Below are 11367 nucleotides of genomic sequence, written 5' to 3' on the forward strand. Positions count from 1 at the left end.
TCGGCAGGCCTCTCGATTCTCGTCTTGCAATCGAGCTGGTTTCACTATAGGAACTTCTTGTAGGCTTATCTCGGAGGAAAGTCTCCTAGATCGCCGCGGGACCTCTTCTCAAGGAGGCCCGCGGAGGAAAGGTCGGCATTTTGCCCGATCCCAGCAAACGCACAACGCGCCTGAGCCCCAACGTTCATAAAATACTTTATTGAAATAAAAATCAATATATTCACGTTAATACAAACTGGTTGCAAATTGAGTTTGCCGAATAAGTTGGGAGACGCTCCCCGCCCCCTCCCCCTTTCTTAAACAACGCAGTGTCCGGCCACGGTCGAACCCCCAAGCCCCCTCAGAGGGAGCGGCTCTTCCTTAAGCGCACTTAAGGGTTCAGATGCCTAGGAAATCCTACAACGGAATCAACTGGGAATCAGAGTCCACCCTCATTTCCAACCCCGGATTGTCCTCGTCTCCTTCCTCCGCGTGGTAACTTTCTTAAACGGCAGCGAAAGCGGTCACAAGACCCCTGCAACCGAGAGCTTTAGGGCCTCCCCCGCCCCCGCTGTCTAAGCTCAAGGCAGGAGACCCCCGGGATGATGTTGCAAGCCGGCAAGGCCTCGTCGCTTAGTAAGGCGCGTGAGGCTAAGGTTCAGTGTTGACGGCCGCAGGTCACAGTCACCCTTCCGGGGGCCAAGCCAAGGTTCGGGCGCCTGCAATCCAGCATCCGCAATCCGGGCGCCAGACCTTTGAGTCCGCGCTCCCTTATTACTCCTGGATGACTTGGCAGGGAGAGTCGAGGTTTTCCGCGTGCTGCTTCTCGGCTTCCCGGGCTCGCTCTTGCTCAGTCAATTGTTCGCTGGTGGGGATGGAGTTTTTTTTCGGGCGACCTTTGGGCTTGGTGGGAGACTCGAGGCCTCCGCCTTGCAAAACCTGTTAAAAAAAACACACCCCACACTTGAAGGTCACAAAGGGTCTGACTTAGGTCAAATCCAAACAGCAATAGTTAACGCTGAGGAGCGAAGCTTGCGGGGGCGGGCGGGGGGGGGGGCGGGCCAGGTCTGGCAAACAAAAAGTCACCCACGCTGCCAATGAAAAGGTATTGCTGCTTAGCGCTGCGCAGCAGGCCGGTCAGCCTCCTGACCCCCTATCTCTGCCTGCGTGTCTTTGCGGAGAAGGTGACTAGGTACTGAACATGAGCTTGCAAGGCAAATACCCAACTGGTCAGCCTCTACTCAGCAATACACCTCGAGGTGGAGAAAAGCCTCTTTTGTTGGACTCCTTTCCCCCCACCTCTCGCTTTTCAGGAAATCAAAGGCGCCTCAGTCAAATTCACTTCCACGTGCGAGTGATTAGAAACGGGGGTAAATAAGCAACCGTTTCATCTGTGGCAAATGGGCCACAAGTGATTAATTTTAAATGAGGAAGAGCATGGGTTACCTTGTATCAGTGGTGAAATTCAATTTTTTTACTACCGGTTCGGTGGCTGTGGCTTGGTAGGCTGGCAGGAGAAGGATACTGCAAAATCCCCATTCCCTCCCCACTCCTGGGGCCAGTCAGAGGTGATATTTGCCGGTTCTCTGAACCACTCAAAAATTTCCACTACGGGTTCTTCAGAACCTGTCAGAACCTGCTGAATTTCATCCCTGCATTGTATTCAGGTTCGGGAGGTGCTGGTTAAAGAAGGTGGCAGCCTTTCCTCCTCCCGGCTATTGCTTAGAAAATCAGCTTCTACTCTCTCCAAATGCTACGCAGCACTTTGAGGGAAGCAGGCCACACACCGCCTGTTACAGAGATTGCCTTTCAAACCTGGGATTCTCTCTGAATAGAAAGAACCCGCCGCTGCGTTAGTTGCAGACCGTCTCACTCCTGCCGAAGAAGCTTCCCCCAACTGCTGCCCTTCAACAACGAGGGGCCACGATTCTTCGGATCCACAGCCAAAGCAGATAGAGTTGGCTGGAGATGGGATGAGATGTGGCTTTAATTGTTTGGTCAGATAATGTTGGATAAATTAAAACGATCTTTGTGCACAAGCCTATAAAGGTAGAGATTCTCCTCATACATATGTGGTAGTTGTTCCCTACTCTAGGGGGTGGTGCTCATCTCAGTTTCTAAGCCGAAGAGCCAGCGCTGCTGTCCGAAGACATCTTTGTAGTCATGTGGCCGGCATGACTAAACGCCGAAGGTGCACAGAACGCTGTTACCTTCCCACTAAAGGTGGTCCCTATTTTTCTACTTGCATTTTTTTATCGAACTGCTAGGTTGGCAGAAGCTGGGACAAGTACCATTATGTGGTGCTAGGGATTCGAACGAATGACCTTTCTGATTGACAAGTTCAGCGTCTTAGTCACTGAGCCATGGCGTCCCTTTATTTATTATTATATTATTTATTATTATAGGTTATTGCACAACCCTATACTTTTGGCTAATCAAAAACGACATTGAAGGACGCTTAAACAATTATAGTCAGATGAAAATAGAGATATGAGGATAATGACATATATGAATATTTGAGTTAAAATACTTAAGTTAATATTAATTATGTTTGTTGACTGTGGAAGAGATGCATGAAAGTCTTTTTGTAATCAACTGATACACTTTCTATAGCATGTAAAGAAGGATGTTGTACTTGTTTTAAATTAAAAATAAATTAAAAAAATATTTTAAAAAACGCCATTGAGTTATTTTTGCCTTCAAGTCATACGTGACTCCCAGATAGCCCCTCTGGAAATCTCTAGAATAATCTGCCAGAATAATCTGCGTTTCCTAAACCTCCTCCTGTCTTGTGATTTGAGCATGTCGTGGCTTGGGCCCTTAATGTGGTGTGGGTATGAGGATATTGCTCATAAAACCAGAGCTCCCCTATTTTTGTGAGGGACTACAACAGACTTTCAGTCTTAGTCCTGTTAATTCAGACAAAGCCCTTGAGATGGAGAAAAAATGGCCCTGCCACCATGCCTGATTGGTTGGCTAAATGTCTATGAAGATTCTCAATCGTCCAGATTTTGGTTGCCCCGAAAGTGCTTTTCAAAAGACAACTGGACTTTCTTATTTTTTAACCTTGAGCTTCTCATACAAGAAGCTTCTTCATTTCCGTTTGCCTTCTGGAGAGCATCTTTGGGATGATCCTACTTATGGACTCCGCAGAAATCTAACTGCTGTAGCAGGACAGCCTTCCCTGGGTGAAGGCTGGAGACCTGGGCCCAGCAAGGGAGAAGAAACCCTGCCTCTGTATTGTATTCCCAGAACATATCCTCATGCAGTCAGCTTGTTTTTCCAATGTGAAATGTCTATACTGGTTGGGAATAATGGGAGTTGTGCCCCAAAGGAAGGAATCCCCGAGGAATGATTGAAGGTGTATTTTTCGAGAACATCCCTTTGACTGTAGGCTGTGTAAATAAGGGCTGGGTGAAATGTTCATAGTCTGAACATCAAAACAGCACACTTACTATTTTCTTCCACTTCATTCTTCTATTTTGGTACCAGGTTTTCACCTGCAATTGACTCAGGCCCAGGGATTCCGCCAGGTCTATCCTACAGGGAGGAGAAACATGCGTTGATTGCTGGTCCGCTCTGCTTGCCTCTCCCACAGGTCCGCTCTTAAGCATCTGGCTCACTGAAGGCAGAGCACTGGGCTCTCCCTCCCGCCAAGAGCCCGAAAAGAAGCGCCGGGAGCAGCCCTGAGACGCCGGCTGGCTTCCAGGAAAAGCACGACCCAGAACAGTGGAGCATAGGTTGCCGTTTGACAAGCAGCTCCCGGCCACGCTTCCTGCTCAGGGAGTGTTTGTCTGGTCCAGCTTAAAATACCGTGTGTGAGAGAGGGGGGGACGGACCGGGACAGACAGACAGACAGACAGACCTTTGCTTTTGTTCACCCCTTTGAGGAATGTAAATCATCTTGCCCTCCCCGGCTCTACCAGCCCACCCACCTCCATGCGCGAGAAGGCCCCGGTTTCCACTTGAGATTCTGTTGTTGGAAGTGCGGACGGACGGACACACACACACACACACTCTTCCATGATACGCTACTGGATCACCGGCAGGCAGGTAGGTCGCGTTCCCCTTCCCTCCTCCCAGATCATCCTCTTGAAGATCTGAAGGAATTTTCTCCTCGAAGTAACCCCTCCCGCCATCTCTCTCACACACACACACGGTGAGAGCTCGCACACCCCCATATTAACCTCCCATTCCTCTCTTACACCCCCCCCCCGCGAGACTCTGACCTCCGTGGGATGCCCACCTGTCGGGCGTGGAGAGATACTTCTGCTTTTCGAAGCGCTTCTCCAGGCCCATCAGCTGCAGTTCGGTGAAAACCGTGCGGCTCCGACGGCCTTTCTTGGCTTTACCGCCCCCCTCGGGGGCTCCCGGCTCCAGCTTCCCGCGGAGGTGCAGCTCCAGCGGCAGGTGCGGGGACCCGGAACCGCCTTGGAGACTGGAGCCGGCCGCCAGTAACGCCGAGCTCAGACCGGAGCAGCCCAGCGGCGCCAGCGGGAACTTGAAGACTGCCGCCTGCTCCGCCTTCAGCACCGCTGGAGAGGGAGAAAAGCAGAGAGACAGAGCTGGGGTGACACACTGGACAGACGCTGGGTAAAAATAGAGAAATCCCCACCTCATCCCCCTCCATCCCTAGAGTGGACGTGTGTGTGACTGTGGAAGGCAAATAAAACTTATGAGAGGCTGGGGGGAAATGTAGTCTCTGCCCTGCTTCACTTCGGGAACGGCTGACTGTTCTCAACTATAAGATAGCTGCGATCTGCCTTTACCCCATGCCTTTACGCCTCCAGTTTCTCGATGGGGTTCCCAAAACGTCAGCCAAAGCCTGCGAGAAGGCAGATCAAGCCTTCTGTGTTCTCTGGGACAGACCCCCATTCTCAGCCCTCTGCATTCACCCGGGAGTCTGGCGGCACCTTAGAAACAAGCTAAAGGGGGGCGGGAGGGCCACGGCCTTCCCTCTGCAGGACAGCACCTCCTGGACAAGATGGACTATGGCAGCAGCCCAATACATCTGGAGGGCACCGGTTGGGACAGATGGATTTTTTTCAGTTAAGTTTGGTTTAGGGTTTGATTGACTACAGTAACGGTAACCTCCGGCCGGGTAAAAAGGGGTCCTACCCGATTTTAGCAGGACTGACCGGTGGGTAGCTTCCTCTTTGACCCCACAAGCATCTGATTGGTCCAAAAAGATTGGTCCAGAAGTTTAAGGACAGGCATTTCACGCCCGGTTGCACGCACGCGCATTCTTCCCCCCCCCCTCCAGGTTTAAGGGCCACCCTGTAGTAAAGAAACTCAGGAACATCCAACCCTGCGGTGCCTTTCATGGCTCAATTTGGAGCCTTCTTATGCCCGGATGTCTTTTCCCCGTTACCCCAATCTCTATAAGTCTCATGGTGCTGGCATATTTAACCCTTCCTACTGAGGAAGGCTGATAAAAGGTCGGGGATGGGGAGTTGTTCCAAAACTGTAAGCGCCACCACCTAAAAAGGACTCGGCTCTATTGGTTAAGAACAGAGTTTCTGTGTAAGGAATCGTGCTTGGCTGCAAAAAAGTGTTCATGGCAATCAAAACCCTGCGCCTTTTCTGTCGAGAGGGATCCAGAAGTGCGGGCAATTCAACCCCGTTTAGGTTTGGGGTTATACTGAAGGGCTCCGGGTTGAAGGCGAACGGAGCCCCCTTGTGAGCTCTTCGGGGAGCGGAAGCGCTTTTTCTGGAACAGGAGTGGTAAGGACAGCGCAACCCGACGGATGCTGCTTGACCGCAAATTTCGAAGGTTAAAGCTGCGATCCAGGCCTCTTAGATGGAAGTTTTTCCAAGGGAATCAGCAGGGTTACTTCAAGGAAGCCCTTCGGTCGTAAATCAAAAAGGGTGAATTTTCCATTGATTATGGAAATTAATGGTACCCTTTCCAGGGTGGTAAATAAGCCCTTGTGACGTCAGGGGAGCCTAGTTATTTCCAGTATGGAATTTACTCTGTTTTTGTTGAGGTTTTAGGGTTTTGAAGTGCGTCTGCGAGGCATTAAGACGGTGGTCAATATTGGCTTCTTTAAAGATATTATTTTATTAAGCTGCTCCCAAAAATCATGGGATTTTTTCTTCGTCTATCTTTTGGTCCAAAAAAACAACAGTTTAGTCTTTTGGAAAGCTAGCATGCAAGCACTACTGCTTTTTTTAAGGACCAAAATAATTTTCAAAAAATGCAACTAGTGCACTTTTTTTTAATTAGACAAAAACAAAATTAGATTTTACCTAGTTTGGTAATGAAATGTCTGCAAGAAAACAACCAAGCTCAGGGAGCACAAAGGGCCCCACAACATTAAATTTGTACTTATCAGAATGTACTTTTTCATAATAATATGTGGAAATGAATAATCACATATTTTCTTTTATAGCTATATATGCAAAATATGTCTTATCTTTAAAAAATGAAGAATAAATCCTTCTACTGTAAAAAAAACATACACACATTTCATAAATATATGACAATTCTATAGTTCCAGTTTTGAAACTTTTCATCTGCTTCTTAAGAATAGCTTTCAATTCAATTCAAGGAAATCTAGAAATAATCAGAGATGTACTGTGGTCTTTAGGTGAAATGAGAAATAAATTGCTTTTGGGTGTAGCAGGACATAAAAAGTAAATTTGTAAGAACCTGCAATTGTATAATTTTTCATTCAGTTGAGGTACAACTGAAAACATAGATTTACTTCTCAATATTTTTCAATGCTGCACATTAAAGGGACTCAAAACTATAATATTACATTAAATCATATTTCCTAATTTTGCACCAACTACTATTATAACATAACAATATTCCAAATCCATGGGAAGGACTTGATAGATGGATAAAAATGTCAAACCTAATATAAACATCTGGCTGACTAAGCAACTGACCATATTGGCACACTGGGAGCCATACCAAAAAAAATCTTGGGCAACACTTAGAAAATCTGCACACTGACAAAATTTCCATTAGTCTATTCCGTTCAATTCAATTTATTGCAGTTGTAAACCAGTACATCCATCAGTCAATTCCAAAAGGCTGGTATATATACATATACTATCTGATACATAATGACATCCTAGGTTCTTGATGCTATGAAGAATGATGAAGGCCAACACTAGCTAAATATTTGGCAGCTGTGACTTCATATTATTGTGAACACATAACAGCTCTAATATTAATAACACAGGATCTATTCAAGTTCTCTGATTCGGTTGGAGGATCTATTCAAGTTCTCTGATTCGGTTGGGTTTTATGTGCATTTAAAACATATGTATTAAATCCCTGGAATTTGGAACACAACCAGTCTGAACTCTTTTGTCCTATTACTTAGTGCCAGTCTTCACAAGCAAGTTCATGCAGAAGTAAATCCTACAGAACTGAACAAAATTTGAAGAATTCTCCCCCACCAGACTTCATAGAAGGAAGAAGCCACGCTAGCTTCGGTATCTTGCCGAGCCAACAGTAACAAAAAGCAAGGACACAATAACTCAGAATCTTTTACATCTTTTGGAAGTCTGGAGGATAGATAGAGATAATGGAAATGTCCAATCAATGTCTATTTTCTTTCTGGTTTTTTTTTAAGGCAAATTCTGAGTGTTTATTGTTTCAAGGTCTGTTTGAAGGTCCGGAAGCCTCAAGGAAAGTCCAACCAGAACTCTGTCTCCAGCTTAGAAATTTTAATTCCTGAATCCTAGTTCCCAATGTTATTCCCTTCCTTATCCAGGCGAATTCCAATCCTAACCTCAGCCTACTTGACCATACATCTTAAAGAACAGGAATAGCTTAAAATCATTTCGTGGAAATGCGTCCATTTTACTTCCTCTGAAGGCTTCTGAAAGGCGATACTCAAGTTGACAACGGTAAATTAGCGGCGGGAGATGTAAAACCTAGCGGAGATCCTGCCGGATTTGTTCCAGTGGCAAACCTGCTGATGTCTTGCTCTGGAATTTCCGCTCTGGATTCTCACCATTGATTAATCGATAAAGAGTTGGAGGATCTCCCTGTAGACCCAGAATCTTTTCTGCCTTCATTGATGAAATCAGTTTACAGCCAGTTTTCCTCCCAGGGTCGCATTCCTTGCCTCTGGCTGTCAACCCAATCCCTTCTTACCATAGCAGCAAACTTTGGGGGGGGGGGTTTAAAAGCAGAGCTGCTTTGCAAACCAAGGGGCCTTGTCCTTAATACCCAATGCCGTTTGCTGTAATATAAAGACAGGATGGAGGATTGTTGCAAGAATTTTAGGCTATGGAGTAATAAGGGAAAAGAGCTCCTGCGTAAAAGCATTTTTCCAAAGCGGGAATGCAGAGGCCCTCAAAAAACGCTCTCAGAGACAGACCGTTTTTTTAAGCGTCTCCATCTATTCGTATCTCATTATTAGGTCGGTGTATTTCAGGGAGGGGATCTTTTCAAAATGAAAAAGTAAGGCAGAAGATGAGAACGTCATCACTTCCTTACAGTGACTACTCGCTTTCACGTTTGGAGTTGTTGAAAGAAAGTCTCTGGGCCAACATTTTGGCGATCTGCCACTGTCCTCATTACGGATAGAACAGCAATACTAATGCTACACGTAATGGTAGTGAAGGAATAGCCTTTTATCTGAAGAAGCGTCGAGGTCTTCACCGGTTTTACAAAATGGGTTTCTTCACTACTCTCTATCTAAGCAAAATCCGGGGAAATCTCCTCCACTGCGCGCTCTTCCCTCTTCCCCCAGCAACTTAAAACGACCTCTTGTTGAGCAGCCCCCTCGAGCCAGAGAGAGAGAAGGGGTAAGGGCCGATTCATGGCTGCTTCGGTGTCATTCTCCAATTAGAACAAAGCAAAACCAAGGAACAAAGCGATTCTCCTGAACTGAGACTTGGACATCGACTGGATTGGATTTCGCGTCTTAAACCTTGTGGAAAAAAAGCCTGGTTCCAGCCAAGGCTGGTCGATTTCAGCCGGCTCTGGAGCGGCCCTTGTCTCTTGCTTGTGACTGACTTTGTCGCGGAGATTTAAGCGTGCAGGGTCCCGATTTAGAGAGAACCCATTGAAATCCACACTCGCAGTGGTTCTCGGGTCGCAACTGAACGGAGGGTGGGAAAGATAATAATTCTGTGGAATCGTAGGCCCAAACAAATGCAGCCTTGTGCTTTCCGGTTTCTCCTGGAGGTACAATTCACGGTTCGGACATCGGGGAGGACGAGGTGACAAGGGGTTGAAAGGCAGGGAGACCCAGCTGAGAGCCTCAGCAGTGGCACCTTAGCTTTTCCAAAGTACTAAGGAGATCCCAGAGAGAGTGCAACAGCCAGAAAGCGACCCCTGCCTTCTCTCTCTCTCTCTCTGTGGGTGGGTGTGTTGTCTCTCTCTCACTGTCTTTCTGTCTCTGATTCTTTCTCCTCTTCTCTCCCTCTCGTCCAAGTCTCGATTGGGGCCACCGATCTCTCTTGAGAAAATGGCCCAGTTTGGCCTAAAATCAGGGCCGGCTTCTGAAGATTCCGCCAGTTCTGGACAGGCCTCTTCTGCAGTAGTCTGGAACAGACCCGGAGCAGAGAGGCGGCCAAAGAGGTGTTCCCTGAAAAAGGGAGCTCACAGGCTTTCCAAAATGTGCAAATATGACTAGCTACTCACCAAGCCTCCTCAGCTCTACCTATCCCAGCTGCTGCTCCAAAAGTGTATTGGGGCAGGGACCCTCTTCCCTCTGCTGGTCCAGATCGATCCTTAAAGTTGCACCTGAAAGAAATCTGTTGCAGTTTGGCTCAATCTGGCCGCTTTCCACTCCCCCAGCTGGGTTGGGGTCCTTGGACTTCCATAAGATTTCACTATTATTATTTTTTAAAAAAAACCTTTCCCTGCAATCTTGGGCAAAGCTGCCAACTTGGACCCGCCACTCTATCCCGAAAGTTTTAAGACAGGGACTAGAATGATTTTATGCAGGACCATCGAAGTCTAATTTTGAAGGCGCCGAGGGAGAGGCCGGGAAAGAGTTGAGATTTTCCATGGGCTTTGAATCAATGGGAAGGAAAATATTACTCTCTGAGGAAATAAGGCTGTCCTCGTTTAAACCCACTAAACGTATTTGTCACTCATTTTTAAAGAGAATTACTCTGTGCTTGTTGTCTGTTCCACCGCGGAAGGCAATCTAAACTAAAAACGTGGTGTTACCGGCTCCTCCGTCCCAGCAGAGCACTAAAGAACCCTTGTTTTTTCAAGCCCCACTTCGCAGCTGATTTTCAGGATCGCAGTTGCAGCCAGCTCTCCCGGTTGAGTCAGAGGGCTCCTGAAAAGAGGGCAGCTTCCGTCTCCAGTTGCAGAGAGGGTAAGCTCTGGGAGACACCCCATGGGGGGAGGGGGCAGGAGGGAGAAGGGAACCGCAATTCCTCTCCGGATCAATGGAGGCAAATCAGTGATTTCAGGGCAGAGTGGGAGGAAGAACGGTGGGAGTGGGAGTGGGGACGAATATTCTTTCCCCGTGTCCTGTGAGCAGCCCCATCCTCGACCACGGATTGATTTCCGCTTTAGCCCGTCTCTCCAAGAAGACCTAGCCTTGGCCCCCTCCCGTCCCCATGGACACACACACACAGGCGCGCGCACACGCATACACGGGTCCACCAAGAGAGAGACTTCGTACAAGCAAAATAAAGACCTACCTAAGGGGTTGTGGTAGGGTCGGGTCGACAGTAGAGCCTTCACTCCAAATTTGAGCAGCTCCCCGGCTGGCGCCGCACTCTTGGCGTCCGGGTGATCCGTCAGGATCTCCTCGATCATAAAGCTCCGATAGCGATGCGACCGGTGGTCAAGGAAAGGATCTGCGGGGAAATAGTGGGCGGCGGCAGCGGCGGCGCCCAGATCCAAAGGGTGCTGCATTGTTCCTGTTTGGGAGACTTCCCTTCCTTCCTTCCTTGTGCCAACTCGGCTCCGCCACTCCAAACTCAGAACAGCATCTCATCCGGCGCTTCGGCCGGGACCTTCGGAGGCCTCTGGCAGGCCGGGGCCATCCTCGCTGCTTGGGTGGCGCTAGTCCTTTTTGCGAATGCTCCGGGGATCTCCACCGACCCGCCTTGCCCACAGCTGGATTCCGCTACTGCTTTTGCCTTCGCCGCCGCTCTTCCACTCGGGTCAAGGCCAAGCCGGGAAGCCTGCAGCCTCGGCTTGCTCGAAGGCGCGGCCTCGGAGGAGCAGCTTCTTTCTCCACCCCAGCGCCACTCCGGACAACAGCCTATTATAAGAGTGACGCTGCTGGGAGCGCAGGGGGCTTGGGATGTCGATGCGGGGGGGCGTGCGGCGAGGGGCGGGGAGTACCTAGCAAAGCGGTCTTGATCCGGCTCGAAACCAAGCGGATTGGTGGCTGGGCTGGCCGGCTAAAGCGCGCCCGCCCCCTTTCGCAACTCCATCTACGAAGGAAG

At 48.6% G+C, this 11367-nt stretch overlaps 1 protein-coding gene across 1 annotated transcript; it reads right to left on the bottom strand.

Moving 5' to 3' along the window:
* Window positions 1–246: 246 nt before the first annotated feature.
* BARX1 (BARX homeobox 1) lies at window positions 247–11142 on the bottom strand. Its single transcript, XM_014056653.2, has 4 exons — window positions 10612–11142; window positions 4226–4514; window positions 3435–3519; window positions 247–918 (listed from the first exon to the last, which is right to left on the bottom strand). Exons 1-4 carry the CDS (start codon window positions 10826–10828, stop codon window positions 754–756), a joined length of 756 nt encoding a protein of 251 aa, XP_013912128.1. The 5' UTR covers window positions 10829–11142; the 3' UTR covers window positions 247–753.
* Between the last annotated feature and the right edge of the window lie 225 nt (window positions 11143–11367).

This window comes from Thamnophis sirtalis, unplaced genomic scaffold, assembly GCF_051295495.1.
Source record: "Thamnophis sirtalis isolate CommonGarterSnake01/CBP01778 unplaced genomic scaffold, rThaSir2_p1.2 scaffold_3, whole genome shotgun sequence".
Taxonomy (NCBI): domain Eukaryota; kingdom Metazoa; phylum Chordata; class Lepidosauria; order Squamata; family Natricidae; genus Thamnophis; species Thamnophis sirtalis.